Genomic DNA, 19,565 nt, shown 5'->3' with positions numbered 1-19,565 from the left:
ACCATATTGCAGCATTTTTCCCATGTAGAATCGCATAAAGGCTTACATCATGAACTTCCAATGTAACTAATGTGGAGTGAACCTCGTCATATTCCGAAATCCAAAAAGTCAACCACTCTAATCTTCATGTCTGCAGAGATCATTGGATTACTTTCTGCAGGTTGATATCAGTGAAAGGATGTGAGCTATCTTTGGCCAGTCCTCTCCTCTCTCTTCCTTATTCCTCTTCTTCAGATATGGACACCCCTTTATTCTCAACTCTGAGCATACTGGGATTCTGTACTTGTTCTGGCAGAGACATCGATTTAGGACAGTCCCAAATCAACAACGGTGAAAGGGAGGTGAGATGTCCAATCTCATTTGGTAGAGAACGTAAGGCCCTGCAATCCAGAATAATAAGATAATGGAGAGAAGTGAGATAATGGATGCTCTTCGGCAACGAAATCAGCTCTGGACATGCTTCCAGATACAATTTCTCAAGTGCTGTCAGGTATTGCACTCCTCAGGTAGAGATGCAGATTTATTAGAATACTGAAAGGTGCAAGTTCCGAAGAGAAGATAGGTTGTCTAACATCTGATATGACTGGGACTGCAGATTTTTCAAAACCATGTGAGTGCTCAAGGAGTGCAAGGTTTGGCAACCAGTCATCATTAAGAAGCATCGAATCCGAAATCATTTTAATTTCAAGGAAGATAAGAGAAGTGTAGTTCCTAGCTGACCTCAATAATGTAGCACTGCCTTCCACGATTTTCAATGTGCTGATGGAGATCATAACTGGTGGCATTTCGACTATGTAGAGCAATTAGACTTCGCCAAGGCTAGGAAAACCGTCTTCAGTAACTGGTGTCCATTGCTCTAAACTCTTCAGGGAATCAAGATGCAGACTTTCCAAGAAAGATGCTTAAGGAACTCTAGTTTCCCAAATGGTGGAAATTGTTCAGAATTGCCACACCATTCCATTCCAGCAAGATCTCCATTAGATTTCGTTGCATCAAGTGCATGTTCATCATCCAATTGGAAATTTTGAACCTCCATATCCAACTATCCTCAACTTCTTCGGGTTTGAATGGGGTTGAAGCCCATCAGGATCTTCTCAATATTGCTTTTGGCACTCTTTGCATCGGCAACATTGCCAATACTTGCCATGCTTAATTCGTCGCCAAGATCATTAATTCAACTTCTCCAGCTCCCGCGCATGATGGACGGAAATACATTACTTGAAGTATAAAGTTTTTTTTTTTTTTTCCTCATCGTTAAATTATACTCAAATTTAATTTAAATATCTAAATTATTGTGTTAAATACAAGGATTAAGATACATTACTGGAGATAATCAATTTTTTTTATTAATCACAATGAATATTTTTGCTAGGTAATAAATTAATTTAAATTAAATTGTTTTTACAGGATAATCTCTAGATTTTATGTTAATAATAATAAAATACTCATATCCAATATTTATCTATGTAATACTTATTTATGCATTTAACTATCTGGATTTAAAAATTAAAAATTTACTTTAAAATTAAACAAAATTCTAATAAACAAATTCTCCTCCCCCAAAGATTCATTCGTTTCCATGGTTATAAAATCTAATGCGACCACAAAGATTTTGTTTTTAAAAAAAAATAACTCAATTCATTTGATAAGTGAGTTTCTAATCTAGTTAACTTGATTTAAATTTAATTTAGTAATTTAAAAAAAATAGAATAATATTATTTGATTTTTAAAATATTAAAATGAATCAATTAATTTGACAAGTGAGTTTGTAATCTAGTTAAACTCATCAGAATTCAATTTAATATCTTTTTAAAAAATTAAAATAATATTATTTTATTTTAAAAAAAAATTAATAAACTTGAATTTATTTATCCAACACATCCAAGATTCAAGTCTTAAACAGGTCGAATAACTTCTCCTTGGGCCATTCTTCTTCGGCGTGATAAGAGGCCACACGGCCCAAATTCTACTCGGTCAGTACACATGGCAAAAGCCCACTTGCTCTAGGGTTTTAGCAACAGCAGCAAACCCTCCCTTCCTTTGTCTTTATAAACCACTCTTTCCTGACCTCAATTATCATTGAGCTATCGTCTACCCCATACCACTCTCTGCAGCATCCATAATTGCTTCAACTTCTCTCGCCCTTGTGGGTTTTTTAATTTCTTTACCTTTCATTAACTATCAAGAAATCTAATTTTTCCTTGCGTCATATACTGATTACCAGCGTTTTTTACAGAGTAAACGTTGTGTATGAGCTGACGCTATATCTAATTTTCCGTTTCTGCAAAATCCCAATTAGGAGTTGATTAGATCTTTACACCACACTCTCTGTTTGATGCAGATTTGGATATATTTTTGTGTCTCTATTAGATCTTTATTTTGTTCTTTTGTGAAAGGGGTTTTTTTAAATGAAGGCGAAGATGGAGGTGATGATTATTTCCCCAGATGATCGAAGCTGAACAAACTGAGCGATTTTTCTCTTTCGAGAGATCCAAGCCAGATTTCTGATCCATCTTCAACTTGATTTTATAAAATATTTTTTGAAAATTTTATTTTTTATGTTAAATTATTGCGATTTGTAGGATTAATTAATGATAAATAATGGGATTGAAGAGATGGAGATGATGATTATTTCCCCAAATGATCGAAGCTGAATAAACTGAGCGATTTTTCTCTTTTGAGAACCAAGCCAGGATTCTGATCCATCTTAAATTTCCTGATTTATATTTTTCAAAGTTTCTGGATTTTGAAAAGTTCATTACTTTTCTTACTATTGTTTTTCTTTTGGATAAGAAAATTCAACGCTTTCTCAGCATCTATCAAATAAAAATTGATAATCTGACATGTTTTAAGTGTTCAAGAAATAAGATATGGTGATGGTATTTTTGTGCTAAGCAAGCTACAGCAAAAGAAGTATAAACCTTTCGACATAATAGGAATATGAAGGAATCAATTTGCTAAGATATTTAATATATCTGATATTTATCCTTCCAATGATAATGAGCCTAGAAGTCGAGTTTTTATAAAAATTTAGTTATCGTCCCCTATTTTTCAAAGCCACTCAGTCAATTTCCATGGGATAAGGAATTCGACGAGGAGTCCATAAAGGTTCATTATTCATATGCAAAAGGACCTGATAAGGAACAAAATCTTTTGTTGTTTGTAATCAGTGGCTATTTCTCTGATTAATTTTCTTGTAATCGTGTCTGAATTCCTGCTTTTGTAGCAGGATAAGCTCCTACTTGTATCCTTTGGATCAATGAAACTTCTTCATTCATTAATATAAAAAAAAAAGTCCGCCATTTCAAAGTCTAGCTTACATAATATCCGCCTTTTAAGTTTTTGCCTTCCGACGCCATTTAATTTGTTTTTGTCCGGCAACAAGACACGCCATTTAATCTACAGGTACCTTGGATGATCACGGCCACCTTGGCCTCGAGATTAGAACAACATCTTCTGCAATAGTTGTATGAACATATTCAGTGACTCAAGCATGCCTATTACCTCCAAGACCATCCAATGCTTGCAACGAAGCCCTGTGCCTTTTCCCTTTAAGGTGACTTTGCATGCCATGTACACTGCTTACATTGCAGATTGTACAAAACCAATGAGAACCTATCATCTCAATACATCTGCTCTTCATCAGGTTCCTTCCTACTGAAGCAGGGGAAACATTGCTGTTTGATGCCTGGTTCTTGAAGTTCAGAGGCTCACAAGCTTTCTGGTTCTTGAAGTTCAGAGGCTCACAAGCTTTCTGATTCTTGACATTTAGCTGTTCACAAGTGGCCTTGTGTCTCTTCCCATGGAGATGTGAAATTAGAGCTGTCTCACTTTGGGCTGTTACTTGACATATAACACAAGTCCATACCTTTTGGACTTTCTCGGGAGGTAGAATCCCACAAAGATCTCCGCCTCCTACTGTTGTTGTTGCAGTGTTTATGCATTCCAGAGGTGGAAATGTTCTGTTTTCTGTCTGGTTGACGTTGGATTCTGCCTGTCTAGCCTGCAAATGCAGTAAAATAGATGCTTGGAGGATGTATAAAGAAGGCACATGGTAAACATAGAATGGTCAAGAGAACATTGACTAACAAGAAACCAATAAAGAAATCACAGGGGGGAGGATGGGAAGGGAATTTGTGGTACTCAAAGGGAATTTTTGAAAATCTTATCAAAGAACACAACTTCTAGAGAGAAGTTTTGGATTGTTTGGGTTGAAGCACATGCAGCCAAATTTCATCTGCTGAATAAAATAACCTGCGTGGTCGATGCAACTTCTTGCTTCTCTATTACTTCCACAGCATCACCATTTTTGAATCGAACCGGAAGTGAATCAAAAGATATTCAAATTTGGCTGATGAAATTGGTGATGCTGTGGAAGTAACATTTCGCAGTTCATATATTATTTCCAAAAGCACAGGTAGACTTCTCCTTTAAGGGTGCCCAAATTTCCAACCGTTGAATAAAATTACCTGCTTGGTTGATGCAACTTCTATCTTCTCTGTTGTCTCCACATCATTACTGTCTTCGAATCGAACCGGAAGTTGTTCGAACTTCAGCTGCATGAATCAAAAGCTTGATCAGCTGAAATAAAACCCTGTGCAGCATCACACTATTCTACAAGAGCACTGAATTACTTCATAACAAGTAATAAAGACCGCTCGTTAACAGGTCTTTATAACAAGTAGGACTTCTTTTCAAAAAAAGAAAAAAAACAATCAACAATAAGGAAACATGAGTTGTGTGGTTGCTGCAATGATCGAGCTCTCGTTATAAAGACCGCTCCTGCTAACATTGGTTGGTGGGTGTTTCTGCATTCATGATCTGGCTTTGAACAAGTCACATAAAGAGCCATAAACAATATGCAACTGAAATTAGCGACCTTACCAAATCCTCTGCTTCAACCGCCCTGATCTCCTTCACATCAACATCAGGCTTTGCACTCTTTTTCTGGAAGAAAGAGACAGGTGTTTGGGAGGGAAGCAATGGTGAGAAAGCATACTTTATGCACATGATAAGAACGTCAAATTTAGATTAATTCAATTGATTTCAGGCAAATATCAAAAGATTTCCATGGACTTGTTGCCACGAAGAAGCATATATACCGTGGAAGCAATGAGATCCTCCAAAGCATCAGAGCCCTTTTCCTTCATATACCTCCTCATCTCAACAAGAAAATCATCTTTCTTGAAAAACAACTCCTCCTGCTTGTTGAACTGGCAGGTGATAATTGCAGGGCTCATGGATAGACACGGATTAATAAGGTGTTTATAGACATACAGAGAACCATCGAAGTAAGGCAGAACCAAGTAGCCGACGATCATTAGCTTAATGTATAGCCAGAAGGCTAGCCTGCATATAGAGAGATGCGAAAATAGAGATTGACTTGAGAGATTCAACAGTCCTCTTGTCCTGATCAAATAGCACACAGCATATTTCCTACCAACAATTTGAACAGATGTCCAAACTCATCTTGAAGACATCAATTTTCATTAACTGATCATTGTCAAGGGTAATTACAGAATAAAATAAAATAAAATACCCTAGATCGGAAACGCCTGAAATTGTTTGGACTCCCAGAAGATCATGTTTATATTTGTTTCAGTTGGCTACAAAATCAGAGCTGCATAATCGCACTTTGTTTTTTTGTTTTTTCAAAAGGTTTCTTCAACGCCAAAAAAAGTATACAGGTATTGTCAATGCGTTATGTACTATCAAGAATAATTTTAATAATAAACTAAAAAGTTAATGAGCATGATTAATAAAATAAATCAAAAATTATATATGTTAATAAATATTAAAAAAAATATTAATACTAACTAGCTATTTAATAGAAAGCTAAGAGAAAAATATATATTTAATTTCATACAGTGAGAAACTCCTCAAACTTTTTTTTATTATAAGGTAATAATTTTTTTTATAAGACGGGTAATAATTTAAATTCAATTAAAACATGATAATTTTCTACTAGAATTTCTCCTTTTTCTTATTAATTATTTTTAAAAATTAGCTTTTTAGCCATGTTGTTTATTTAATAAAAATTGAAAGAAATCAGAATAAACAAAAAAAAATGAACAATTTAAAATAAGAATAAAAAAAGGTATTTCTTTAATTAAAACTCCTTCATCTTGTTAATGCGTTTTTTTTATATATATATATATATATATATATATATATATATATATATATATATATATATATATATATATATTTCGTTATCAAAATAGTTTTTTTTTGTGTAAGTAATAGCTTATTTGAAGCATAAAAGAAAGTTTTCATAAAAAAAAATAATGTTTTGATAATTTTGATGCGAATAAATTTAAAAGGAAAATAATATAATGCTCACATGGAAAATTGGAATTGGAGTTAAGTAAAATATCCCAAATATACATCTAATTTATTTGTTTTAATAAACTTCAATTTAAATTTAATAACCTTGAATGGGTTAAATTTGTTTTTAGAATATATTTCTTATTCGATTACTGGAATAAAAAATTAACACTTGGAAAAAAAATCATTAATTAGTGTAGAAAAAGAGCATTAGCTAATATTATAAACAAAATACTATAATCTTATTCCAAAAAAAGAGTCAAAACCAAATAGTAATTAATAAAACAATACCCCAAATATATTTCTAATTAATCTATTTTAATCAATTTAAATTTAGTTTCAAGAGAAAAAAAAATAAAGATAAAAAAGAGAGCAGGTGTTTGGGCTTATTTTACTATTTGCAGCAGGAAGAATGCATAACATATCATATACTCCTTGACCAGTGAAAATTGCAGCAGGAAAACGCCACGCATTTTAGTTTCTCTTAAATTTAATTTCATTTAATTACCATTCAAGCTGAAACGAATGTTCAAGGAGCAAGACCACAGAAATGGAGACCCAGTATGAGATCAGCTTCTGGGTGTCTGAGTTCGAATTAGTCTCGATCGCTTGAATGGAAGCACATCTGTTAGACACTCAGAAACAAGCACGAGTAATTAGTAATGATTCATCACTTCTTGGCTAAACAAACACCGACTTGACATTCCGAATAACATAATCTAAACACCATGAGAGCTGATTGTCGAGTCATTAACATGAACAAACACACTCAAAGTAAAACAAAGAGAGGAGACTTACAGAGGATAACCCAAACCAAAAACAGGCCTGCAACCATGGAACAGAAACAGCTGATCATCACAGTCATGAAAACACAAAGCAAAGGAAAACACGAAGTAAAGTTACACACAGACATTATGCGCATACCATGCAAGAACACCGAGGCATTTCACTGCAAATCTTAAAAGAAACACGAAACCCATCATGAACTCAGACCTCTTTGAAATTAATCGCCACCAAGCTTACTTTTGCTCAGATTTTATCTAAAATAAAGAACCATTGTGAAAGCGAGGAGTGGAAGCTGGAAGGACGTTTCAAAGGAAAGTGAAAGTGACGTGCCAGTAGATTTACGGAATGACAAATATGTCCTTACTTTGTGTGCTGTAGTTAGTCGCTTGAGTAGGCAAGACCTCTATACTCGACTTACGTAACTGCAACGTGTCCTTTGATAAAATATTCCGATTGATTTTGGCGAGTATATGTAAATGATTACTCGCAGCGGGACCTATAAGATTCCTCGAAGCATATCTATGCATGTTAAGCTACTACACTGCAGTACAAACGTATACGTGCGCACACTTTTACGTCCGGAAGTCAGAGACGAGCAAATTTATTTAACTATCCGGAATATCGGTACAAAACCGATCTGAATATTTTTTTTAATTCTATTTGGAAAATTTTAGCTAATACTTTTTGAAAGAAATAATTAAATTCAATTTAATCTCAGATTTTAAAAAGCAAACTAATGGATTTGAGTTTTTCATAACTGATGTATCGCTGACGTGTCCAGGCGAAACATTTCATGTTTTCTTAGCAAACAAGTCTTTTATGTAGATAAAGGAATTCTTAATGTTTAAGTCAATAAAATGAGAAAAGAAAACAACAATTCTAACATTAATCGAAATGTTAGATAAAAAAAATTAAAATATTTTTGTATAAATTATTTTTTAATTATTTTTATAAAATATTAAAATATTAAATATATTTTTTTAATTTAATCCAGATTGATCCTGTAACCCGCGAATTAATTTTTTAGCCGGGTTAGATAAAAAAAGATTTTCATTGTTGTAGTATTGTAGTATTAGAAAATACATTATTTGGCACGCCATTCCATTTCTGCCTAGTTAGGCCTTGGGATGGAGTCTCTATTTGGTTGGGCTTTTAGGCCTGACAAGTTGTTCGGTTGCCGAGTTAGACTAGGCCCAAATTTGTGAATAGACAATAGCTGTCCAATCTTTGTTGTTTAGGTTGTGGCCCAACAACGATGATTGGAAAACAATTGTCCAATCTTGGTTGTGGCTTAATAGTTGTGAATGGACGACAGTTGTCCGCCGGTTCTTCTTGGGTGTTTGGGTTGCGGCCCAACAGTAAATAAAAAATTATTTACCCTGTAAATTTGAACAAGAAAATCTATGGAGTCAGAGGGCATTACAGGTATATTTGAGAGTATTGTTGCGGTTGTATTTTATAGTGTTTTTTATTTTAAGATATATTAAAATAATATTTTTTTATTTTTAAAAAATTAATTTTAAGTTCAACATATAAAAACAATCCAAAACATATATAAAATATTAATTTAAAAAAAAATTAATTTTTTTAAAAGCATAGATTAGCATACATTTCCAAACACTCATACATGGGTGAGGTGTTAAGTCTAACTCTATGTTATCTTTTTCTTTTATTTTTTTTTTTATTACAATATGAGAAAAATTTACTAGATTCACGTGCTCTTTGTTTTTTTTTATATTCCTTAAATACTATTATAAATTTTTATTTTAGTTTTAATAATTTATTTTTTAATTATTATGTATCTGATCTAAAAGTAATAATATTAATAATAAATTATTCAATTAAAATTTATTTTATATTTAAAATTTATAAATTAATTTTAAATATAATTTTATTATATTTATGATTTTTATAGCTTTTAATTATGTAAAATATAGAGATACTATTTTGAGATTGTTTATTAACTTGTTTTAAAAAAACAGAAATAATAATTCTAATTAAAAATATTATGCTAGTTAAAATAAACAAAAAAAATTATGAGAAAAAATTATTTTAATAAAATAATTAAAACGACTGCATTTTAAATTTAATTATAACGCTAAAGGTGGCGGGCTACGTGTCTAAGAGAATACCTCTAACCCCATGAACAATAAGGGTGGACACGTCCACAAATTCCAACAATTGTGGTCTTCATGTCCCACAAACAGTTTTCTTTTCCCTCACAACAAGACAAAACCTACTTAGGTTGTCTCTCATGATTTTTTGTTTTTAATTTTAAATGTTTTTTAAAAATACTTTTAACTTCAAAAAATATTAAATTAATATTTAAAAGAAAACGAAGAAATAATTTCAACCAACCCCATTTTCATTGCTGCTATTTTTTTTTTAATTAATATGGGTATTAGGTTAGTTTATGTGTAAATTTATTAATTTTAAAATTAATAATCATTTAAATTTTTTATTATTAAAGAGTAAATTCAAGAGTTAAAAAATTAATTTTTAGTAAAAAAAATTAAAATTTTTTAAAAACATAGATTGGCTCGCATTTCTAAACACTTATTACATGGGTGAGGTGTTAAGTCTAACTCTATGTTATTATTTTTTTTTCTTTGGTTTTTTATTACAATATGAGAAAGATTTACTAGATTCATCTACTTTTTGTTTTTGGTATATTCCTTAAATACTATTATAAATTTTTATTTTAGTTTTAATAATTTATTTTTTAATTATTATGTATTTGATCTAAAAGTAATAATATTAATAATAAATTATTCAATTAAAATTGATTTTATATTTAAAATTTATAAATTAATTATAATATAATTTTATCACATTTATGATTTTTATAGCCTTTTATTATGTAAAATATAGATATATTATTTTGAGATTGTTTATTAACTTACTTTAAAAATTATAAAGTATTAAAAAAATAGAAATAATAATTCTAATTAAAAATATAGTGCTAGTTAATTAAAACGACTGCATTTTAAAATTTAATTATAACGCTAAAGGTGGCGGGCTACGTGTCTAAGAGAATACCTCTAACCCCATGAACAATAAGGGTGGACACGTCCACAAATTCCAACAATTGTGGTCTACCTGTCCCACAAAGTTCAAACAGTTTTCTTTTCCCTCACAACAAGACAAAACCTATTTAGGTTGTCTCTCATGATTTTTTGTTTTTAATTTTAAATGTTTTTTTAAATTACTTTTAACTTCAAAAAATATTAAATTAATATTTAAAAGAAAACGAAGAAATAATTTCAACCAACCCCATTTTCATTGCTGGTATTTGTTTTTTTAATTAATATAGATGTTCATTTACATATAAATTTATTAATTTTAAAATTAATAATTATCTAAGTTTCTAGTAGCTCTAAAAAATCAAAAACTTCCTATTATTAAAGAGTAAACGAGTTAAGTTACCTTTAAAATTATTATTATTACTATTATTATTTTTTTAAGTAGTGGTAGGTCTGTATAATAATATCCTCAAAGGATCTTAGGGCTACTTTAATTGTTCATTCATCGTTCGCCACGTGTACAGCTGCCCCCCACGGCCTTTTCTGCCACCCTTTTGATAACGTTATCTTCCACTGATTGGTGGATGTGTCTACGTGTCAATCTCATTTAGATTTCATTGCTCTTTTTATAGAACCTTTTTTGACCCACCAAAAAAAAATGTCCAAATTCAAAGTTGGGTTATTAATTTATTGGGTCAATCGGGTCAATGGTCCTCCACCCACAGCAGTAAACATCACAAAAAGCTCTATATCAAGTCAAACAGGCGTATACATTAGTTAATTGTATCTGGATTATCTTGTAAATATCTCTCGATAATATTATTGTGATATTATAATTAAAACTTTAATTATTTTTTTAATATTATGATTCGACGAGATATGAATGTCTCCTTTCCCAATCAAAACAGATACAGATTATATTATAATATTAGCATGTGCTTTTTTTTTAAGAACCCTTCCTGTTTTTTTTTTCCTTCAAGTTTAATCAAATTTAATTATAATTAAAAAAATAAAATTTTGTTTGAGGTATTTATTTGAGACTATACCGAGTTAACTTATCAACTTGTGATATTTATTTGAAATTATGGTAATTTAATAAAAAGTAAATCAAAATAAATTATAAATATTAATTCAAAATCAATCAAATATCTAAAAATAAAAATGAAATGAAAAACAATAAAAGAATTTAATAAAAACATAACATTTAAGATAGAAATTGAAAATAAAAAAATTAAAAAGAGAACAAGTTCCTACATACGAACCGTTATTGTTTTTTATTCATAATTTATTTTCATTAGCTCGCATAAATAATATTTAAAACATCACCTATATAAACAAAAAGGAATGAACATGCACCAAAGTTCGTGGCCTAGCGGTCCTAGCAGGGAATTCTCTATCTCTGCACCCTAGGTTCGAACCTTTGTGTGCACACATGTCACCCCCGCGGTGTTTTACTTGTCTATTGAGCTTGCAAGGTGTTTAATGGATCCAGGAATTAATCGTGGTGCGTGTAAGCTGGCCCGAACACCTCGAGTTAAAAAAAAAAAGAAAAAGGAATGAACATATCATAAAATAAGCGAGTCTTTCTCTATTAATTCAAAACCTTTGTTGTCACTCGATATTGATAGATTAGGTACCTGTTTTATATTGTAGAGGATTCGACAAACATTAGGGTTGAACGTGAGGGGGAAGCTCAAGAAATTTTAAATCCAATATTTTAACCACTCAAAAACATCGCACTTGGTTAGGCAAACTTTTATTTTAAACATATTCATTTATTTTTGTAGAGAAAAATTAGCCCACGCAACGGTTGAAAAGGACACATCGTTTATTTTTTTAGAATTTAGTCATTACTGGTAAATGGAAAATCAGGAAAAATAATTTTTAAATCTAAAAATCTATTTTTAACCATTTTTACTCAAAAACAACTAAACAATATTATCAAACTCTTTCTAAACCACCTAATAATTACTCTCAAAAACCCAAAAATAGATTAAAAAACATAAATTTAACCCGAATTGGGAAAAACTTTTCAAGTCTAGATATCTACCATCTCATGTAAGTTTACGGATAAAAACAATCATTATCAAACTCATTTCGTTGAATGAAACGAATTGACACCAATATACAATGATTTTCATCACCGGAACGTGACCAAACCGACAAATCTCTCTCTCTCATTATTTCAGGCGCCTTCAATTCTCTCTCATTTCTCTAACTCAATGATCAAAATGCAATAAAAATAATAAACTTTCATAGCAAATTAAATTTTTGAGGATTAAAATGAATTTTTCAAAAGAATTTTAATTATGACCATGTTATTTCTTCTTGTTTTACACATTGATTCTTTTTCTTTGAAATTTGCATGTCATTAAAATATTCCGACAAATTAATTAATAGTTTGACCATTAAAAGTTACGAATAAAAAAAAAGGTTTAAGAACTAGAAAAAAAGAAAATTGATTGACGAAACTACATTGAAATTAATTAATTAATGCCTAGGAGTTTTAGTATGATGAGTGATACAATTATAGTAAGTTTATTGTATTTATAAAGAAGTCATGTATTAAAAATCCATGTCTAGAATATTTGAGTTTAAAAAATACTCATTTATATATATATATAAAATCATAAAAAATCATTATTTCCACAGTGGTGTAGAATATTTGAAGGTGTCGTGATAATATATATAACTCTCATAATCCGTTAAAGATTAACTAAGATTTTACTGTTTATTGTCTGATGAAAAAGACAACAATGAGGTATAATGAATGTATAAGTAGCAAAGTTGAAGAAGAAATACTTCCTTGATCAAACCCTAATACAACCAGCAAGTTACCTTGTCAATGGCCATGTATATTAATTCTACGGGAAAATACAGGCATTCAAGAAAACGAATTAAAAGGATGAAAATAGTAATTAAAAAAAGGTGGTGGGCTACGTGTCTAAGAGAATACCATGAAGAACAAGTGTGGACACATCCACAAATTACATCAATCGTGGTCTACACGTCACACAATTAGTTTACTTTTCCTTCACAACAAAACAAAAACCTAACTGGGGGTGTTCGATGCAGATTCTGTTTTTATTTTTGGATTTTTTTTAAAATAATTTTTGGTTTGAAAAGAACATTAAAGTGATGTTTGTTTTAATTGTTTTTAACCTTTCATGTTAAAAATAAAAATTTTAAAAATAATATTTTAAAAAATACTTTACATCACAATTCAAAATATTAGATAATAATATAAATCATGTATCGGAAACTCACTCAACATCTTAAGTTTTTAAGTTGAATTGTTTCTTTGACATGATATCAGAGTTTTATTGACCAAGTGATCACGAGTTTGAATCTTACTTTTCTTATTTATTTGATAAAAATTAAGCACAACTAGTATATGGACCTATATAAGTTTTAAAATTTAAAATTTTTTATTTAAAAAATTATATTAAATAATAATATAAATTATATTTTAAAATCTCATTAAATAATTTAAGTTACTTGATTGGATTATTTATTTATTTTTTTGACATGAAAACTCCTGGAAAGAAGAGAAGAAAACAATGAGAAAATGAAAAAAAAAAAAATAGAATTTCGACCTACCCCCTTTCCATTGCTGGAGAAGATGCCCCCCCACCAATCTATCTTTTTTATTTCTTTGTAGGAGCACTGGTATCTATAATAATATCCTCAAAAGGATCTTCTTAGGGCTACTTTAACTGTTCATTTATCGTTCGCCACGTGTACATCTGCCCCCCCATGGCCCAGGCCTTTTCTGCCACCCTTTTGATAACGTTATCCTCCATTGATTGGTGGATACGTCGACGTGTCCATCTCATTTAGATTTCATTGCTCTTTTCATAATTCCCTTTTTTGACCCACCAAAAAAAATGTCCAAGTTCAAAGTTGGGTCAATGCTCCACCCGCAGCAGTAAACATCACTCAAATCTTCATATACATTAGTTCTTTGTTGCTTATGAAATTGCGATAAATTAGACTTATGTAATGTTATTTTTTTCATTTAATGGAGTTTTTGACAAGTCCATCCTTGATTGAACATATATTTTTTTACAGAAATCATTCATTAATTCAAATCTGAGATAATATTACAGGCGACAAATACACTGCGCTTTCAAACTCAAAAGGTTTGGGCCACCAGCTTGAAACCAAATCCGGATACAAACGGGTTTATAGCCGGACAAGAACAAGAACAAAACAAAAACGTTGTCATTTTTTGTAGGAGCCTCTGGAAGGGTGGAGAGTTTGTTTAGTGGGCCGTCGTTAGTTTTCCAATTCATGTGAGGTCGGTACTTGTAAAAGAGTTGTTGTCTTAATTTATTGGAGAAAGTTCTTTGTTGTCAAGGGAGTGGTGCAAAAAAAAACAGCAAAAGAGGTTAGCCTTTTAATCATCAGTTTATCATCACATAACATAATCTTTATCATCCTCGTTTTATATAGTTTATGGCTATGATTTCTTTTTTAATGTTTCAATTACAGATAAGCTTAAACAAAGCTTCACTTGCTGCTGGTCTATAATGGGCTCATTTTGAAAAAGTTGGTTTGCTTTTCTTGTGTGAGGGAAGTCAGCTAGCTACTTTTTATGAACCTCGCTTGTAAAGTTGAAGTGGGTTTATCTTGAAAAGAAGAAAACTTGTGTGTTTTGAGTGAATTGGGATTGTTGAAGGAGGTTCCCAGGAGAGTTTGGTAACAAAAAGACTAGTTTTTGAAATGACTGTAGCATTGTTTTGGGTTGGTAGTGCCAATCCAAGCACAGAGGTTTCCAATTGTCTTCGATTCCTGGATTCTGTCAGGGTTCTGGATACAACGAAGTTTGGTAATTCTAGAGATCGGAGTTTGTTTTTTAAGCTTGGAGAAAAAAAGGGTAGGAAACAGAAATGGAAGTCATGCTCTGTCAATCCAGATTTGGGGTATTTAGGTGGTAGAAGTAATGGAAGCAAATTGCCTGTGATATCAAGCATGGTAGCAAGCCATGCTGGAGAAATGGCTGTTTTGTCATCCGAGGAGATGGTTTATAATGTGGTGCTGAAGCAGGCAGCTCTGGTTAAGAAAGAACTGAAGTCCAGAGGTGATCTGGATGTGAAACCAGATGTTGTTCTTCCAGGGACTTTGAGCTTGTTGAGTGAAGCTTATGATCGGTGTGGAGAAGTTTGTGCTGAGTATGCCAAGACTTTTTACCTGGGTTAGCTTCCTGTTGTTCAGTTAATGGAATTTTGATTTTAGGCTCTTGCTGGCTTTTGAATCTGTTATACGTTGTACTTGTGATTGGTTTTCTCATTTGCCTTTTGCTTTCTCAGGAACTCTGCTCATGACCCCTGAACGGAGAAGGGCTATTTGGGCCATATATGGTGAGTGATTTTCTCTTTTCACCTTGGAATATTCAGAGAATTTAGAAGTTGGAGGAGAGTGATTTCAATCCTATACAGCATACATGTGTTCTGATGGGATTTGATAATCAAATGATGAGCAAAGTATTCTGAAATAAAAAGAGATGTTATTTTTGTGAGCTTATGAAATCATGGTGCTAATTGTGCAGCTAATTGTATATTATGTGAACCATAAGAACTTATCTTTTCCTGTCTAGGATATATGTGAAGCCTTAAGTGCTCTTTTCATGGAATTTATTTGAAAATGTGATAATCATGTACTTGGAATTTTGAAGACAATATCTCTCGAAGAGAAATCAAGCATGCTGTGACTGGTTACACTATCTAACTCCTGATGCTTACCCTTAATATTATTCCTCCGATTCATGATTGAAATCAGGTTTGATCAGTTCTGTATGGTATATGATATTCGAAGGTTATTGTCTATGAATGTAAGAGACGATGATTCTCAAGACAGAGAATGAACCTTTTCCTTTCTTTCTAACAATGTTTTCTGCACATGTAGTGTGGTGTAGGAGGACCGATGAGCTTGTTGATGGGCCTAATGCTTCACACATTACACCAACAGCTTTAGATAGGTGGGAGGCAAGGTTGGAAGATCTTTTCCAAGGGCGTCCATTTGATATGATGGATGCTGCTCTAGCAGACACAGTTGGAAAATTTCCTGTTGATATTCAGGTTAGGCAGTACTTTCAAAATCAAAGTACTTCTCAATTGAAAAATAGTTACTCTGTTACCAATCAAAAATATTTCTGGCATTGCAACATATCGTGCTAGTTGGCGACTTTAGTTTATTTCTATATGCAATGTGCAAGTAGTTGTTCTGGGTACTCTGAGCAGTCATACTTTTCCAGCTTGTTCTAGTAGCTATTGGAAACAGTTTTTTTTTTTTTTGAAATCTGCAGTCATGCCCAAAAACTAGAATCTTAATTTTTTTTCACTCCACATGAAGTCCATTACTATTTGATGCTAGTCACTTTAATGCAATGATATTGTAAAAGCATTACCAGTGATGTTGTGTCTAAGCAAGATTCATGTCTGATTTTTTCGTATGATACCTTGTTTCAGCCATTCAAAGATATGATTCAAGGAATGAGGATGGACTTGAGGAAATCAAGATACCAAAACTTTGATGAGCTCTATCTTTACTGTTATTATGTTGCTGGGACTGTTGGACTGATGAGTGTTCCAGTCATGGGCATTGCACCTGAATCACAGGCTTCGACCGAGAGTGTTTATAATGCTGCCTTGGCATTGGGGATAGCCAATCAACTCACTAACATACTCAGGGATGTAGGAGAAGAGTAAGTGCAGAGTGTTGTATGCTGCAAACTTGAAGCCACAATAAAAAAAATACTTTGCACAAGCTGTCTAGAGCTTTCACTTTCTTTTTAGGGAGTCAATTGAGCAATAATCTAGAATTATATGCTGCATCGAATAGTATCTTATGAACAAATTCTTGTCATATAATTTTTTTTCGCCTATTTTTCTTTGGTATGGTGAGTCGTCTTTTTGTATATGCAGTTTTTTATCCTTAGCTTTTCCTTTTCTGTCGACTTTGTTTGCAGTGCAAGAAGAGGAAGGGTTTATCTACCACAAGATGAGCTGGCACAGGCAGGGCTTTCAGATGATGACATATTTGCTGGAAAGGTGACAGATAAGTGGAGAAACTTTATGAAGAATCAAATTAAGAGAGCAAGGATGTTCTTTGATGAGGCTGAGAAAGGAGTGACAGAATTGAGTGCTGCAAGTCGATGGCCGGTAAACAATCAAGAACTTCTATCGATATCTCAATAGCAAAATAATGAACCTTAACCTTTAGTGAACAATGGGAAAATGAATTAAAAATTAAAAAAAGAAATGTAAATCATGAAACTAATTGAAGATCTATAATCGTCATATGATTGGCTTTGAACACATGCACCCTAATTGACACAAAACTAGCTGTTTTCTGGTCTTATGTTGGCAATCACACACAAGAGAAGCCTGGCCAGGGAAGGTCATGGCTATTGTCCTCAGTTATGGTTTTGCCCTTTTGTTTTCTTTTTGATACTTCTGTTGCGGTAAATAGGACCTTGCTAAGCTTTATCCTACAATGTTCTCATGATTACCAAGATCAGAAATTCATCTTTTCAGCAATCGAACAAATTAGCATTGTCATCACGCCAAACTAACAAAAGGATTAGCATTTCTGACTGAGAAATTTAGAATCATAGCTAGGATGTTCTTTCGATAATCGATAGTATCTTTTCCGCCTACTTTTGCTTATGATTGCGCAATGTTTTCGGATGTTGCAGGTTTGGGCATCCTTGCTGCTATATCGCCAAATACTAGACGAGATAGAGGCTAACGATTACAACAGCTTCACAAAGAGGGCATATGTGAGAAAAGCCAAGAAGATAGTTGCTTTGCCAGTTGCGTATGCAAAATCCCTCATTAGTCCATCATCGAGAGTGCCATCTCCTTTGGCAAAAACATAAACTGCAATATGAACTTGAAACTCAAATATTTTATACCTAGTGGATAAAATGGTTTAAATATTGTAATGTATATCAGCATGCAAGCATACATCCATACAGCAAGTATTCATTGAAAGTTAGAATGAAATTCAATTACATTTGAAGGCTTGAACTCTACAGTGAGTTGCAAAGAGCGAAACAAAATCATGTGGTTAGGCATTTTGCATTTCTAGCAACAGATTGGACGGCCTTCCTTTTGTGTCTTCAGAGTAATGTGGCCTTTGCTTTTAGGTCCATGTAGAGCTAACAAGATTTGAAGATCAGCACTAGACAAGTCACCAACTGAAAGAACAAGAGAAGAAGAAGAAGAAGAAGAGTGTAAAATATATCATTACCAAATTCTAAATGGTTGATCCACGCAGTATTCTCCCCCCCCCCCCTGTAGATTCCACTTCTGAAACAAACGCAAAAGAAATGGATTCGGGAATGTTCATCGGAAATTAATTGAATGTAATGAAGGGAAGATAATCATTCGAGATGAAAGAATTGTAATATATGTTGTGTCCAAATCGGGAAAAAAGACCTTGCGTACTGCAACGCTTACTGAAAAAGACTTCAGGTGACCTTGACCTCGGGTGTGTTTTGAAGCGCTATGTTTTTAGAAGTTTTTTTTTTTAAAAATAAAGTATTATTTAATAATTTTAATGTATTAATATTAAAAATAAAAAAATTATTTTGAAAATCATGTTGTACTATAATCTTAAACACATACCTTGTAAAATATAAATGAAATCAAAATTAAAATTATTATAAATTTAATTATGAAAACATGAATTAAATATGTTAATTCAGATTGAGCCAGGTCAACTCAAAATATTATTATTTATTTTTTAAATCTAAATTAAATCAAGGATTGATATGTTTAAAAATTCTATCCTAATCAATTTTAAAAACAATAAATCAAACATATTTTGTAATTTAAAGAATTGAGATTTGCATTTTGATTCTCATTGTTTCTCAAAATATATTTAGGTTGAAAAGACATAAATTTGTAAAATAGTATTTTATATGTTTTTTTTTATAATCTTGAACTAAGGATAATTAAAATCATTAAAAATACATTTCCATCTTTAAAAGAAAAACAATTTTACTCACGTTAATTTTAATACTTATATAAAGTAGGTGTGATATCGTTTAGTAGGTAGACGATAATTTTCAAAATATATTTGGATATAAAAAAGCCATCGATTTACTCTCTTTCTTGTGTGTTTTCGATACAATAATGATAAAAAAAAACACCCTTAATATTTTTATTTTTTTAAAAAGCCTTTCAACTATATACTATACATGGTTAATGGATAATATTCATCCACTTGAACCCAAATAATTTAAAGTTCCCAAAGTTTGGCCTCCACCAACCGGTTGTTCTTGCATGTGACAACCCCCATAACCATAAAATGGGAAGAATTCATTCGATGTTGCTTTGACTTGCATGGCAAGCCTCGAGTTCTTGTTGCAGAGCTCACGTGACAACCCCCGGCTTATATCCAACGATATTTTGCTATAAA

The 19,565-nt window shown here is 31.9% G+C and overlaps 2 protein-coding genes and 2 non-coding genes across 6 annotated transcripts; 3 read left to right on the top strand and 1 right to left on the bottom strand.

The window, feature by feature from the left end:
• The first annotated feature begins 2,420 nt into the window (after positions 1-2,420).
• LOC112324817 (small nucleolar RNA Z103) lies at positions 2,421-2,513 on the top strand. The gene has a single exon (XR_002978819.1). It is a non-coding gene; the product is annotated as a small nucleolar RNA Z103 (small nucleolar RNA).
• A 102-nt stretch (positions 2,514-2,615) lies between these two features.
• LOC112324818 (small nucleolar RNA Z103) lies at positions 2,616-2,706 on the top strand. Its single transcript, XR_002978820.1, has one exon. It is a non-coding gene; the product is annotated as a small nucleolar RNA Z103 (small nucleolar RNA).
• Positions 2,707-3,256: 550 nt separating this feature from the next.
• On the bottom strand, positions 3,257-7,406 carry LOC18106553 (uncharacterized). Of its 3 annotated transcripts, none has more exons than XM_024588711.2 (8): positions 7,252-7,406; positions 7,126-7,152; positions 6,836-6,952; positions 5,103-5,349; positions 4,885-4,947; positions 4,470-4,556; positions 3,766-4,003; positions 3,257-3,699 (listed from the first exon to the last, which is right to left on the bottom strand). In XM_024588711.2, the coding sequence occupies exons 1-8, from the start codon at positions 7,308-7,310 to the stop codon at positions 3,488-3,490; spliced, it is 1,050 nt and encodes a 349-aa protein (XP_024444479.2). In that variant the 5' UTR covers positions 7,311-7,406; the 3' UTR covers positions 3,257-3,487. The 3 variants fall into 3 exon arrangements, with proteins under 3 accessions (XP_024444479.2, XP_052304171.1, XP_024444477.2); XM_052448211.1 differs by having other exon boundaries at positions 3,257-3,708; positions 3,742-4,003; positions 7,252-7,405; XM_024588709.2 differs by having other exon boundaries at positions 3,257-4,003; positions 7,252-7,405.
• Positions 7,407-14,046: 6,640 nt separating this feature from the next.
• LOC18106554 (phytoene synthase 2, chloroplastic) lies at positions 14,047-18,088 on the top strand. The gene is made up of 7 exons (XM_006372422.3): positions 14,047-14,526; positions 14,631-15,333; positions 15,449-15,499; positions 16,044-16,216; positions 16,607-16,842; positions 17,107-17,299; positions 17,836-18,088. Exons 2-7 carry the CDS (start codon positions 14,862-14,864, stop codon positions 18,016-18,018), a joined length of 1,308 nt encoding a protein of 435 aa, XP_006372484.1. The 5' UTR covers positions 14,047-14,526; positions 14,631-14,861; the 3' UTR covers positions 18,019-18,088.
• Positions 18,089-19,565: the final 1,477 nt, after the last annotated feature.

The sequence above is a fragment of the Populus trichocarpa genome, chromosome 17, assembly GCF_000002775.5.
Source record: "Populus trichocarpa isolate Nisqually-1 chromosome 17, P.trichocarpa_v4.1, whole genome shotgun sequence".
In the NCBI taxonomy this organism is placed as follows: domain Eukaryota; kingdom Viridiplantae; phylum Streptophyta; class Magnoliopsida; order Malpighiales; family Salicaceae; genus Populus; species Populus trichocarpa.
Note: the sequence above shows the minus strand (reverse complement) of the source record. Positions and strands in the feature narration are given on the sequence as shown.

Excerpts from the sequence above, each read along its gene's own strand:
- LOC18106553 (XM_024588709.2), bottom strand. The coding sequence starts at position 7,310 with ATGATGGGTTTCGTGTTTCTTTTAAGATTTGCAGTGAAATGCCTCGGT. Across the intron at positions 6,953-7,125 it reads TTTGGTTTGGGTTATCCTCT|ATGTGCTTCCATTCAAGCGA; the intron begins GTAAGTCTCCTC and ends AGTGTCTAACAG. Across the intron at positions 4,557-4,884 it reads CGGTTGAAGCAGAGGATTTG|CTGAAGTTCGAACAACTTCC; the intron begins GTAAGGTCGCTA and ends TGATTCATGCAG.
- LOC18106554 (XM_006372422.3), top strand. The coding sequence starts at position 14,862 with ATGACTGTAGCATTGTTTTGGGTTGGTAGTGCCAATCCAAGCACAGAG. Across the intron at positions 15,334-15,448 it reads TGCCAAGACTTTTTACCTGG|GAACTCTGCTCATGACCCCT; the intron begins GTTAGCTTCCTG and ends TTGCTTTCTCAG. Across the intron at positions 17,300-17,835 it reads GTGCTGCAAGTCGATGGCCG|GTTTGGGCATCCTTGCTGCT; the intron begins GTAAACAATCAA and ends CGGATGTTGCAG.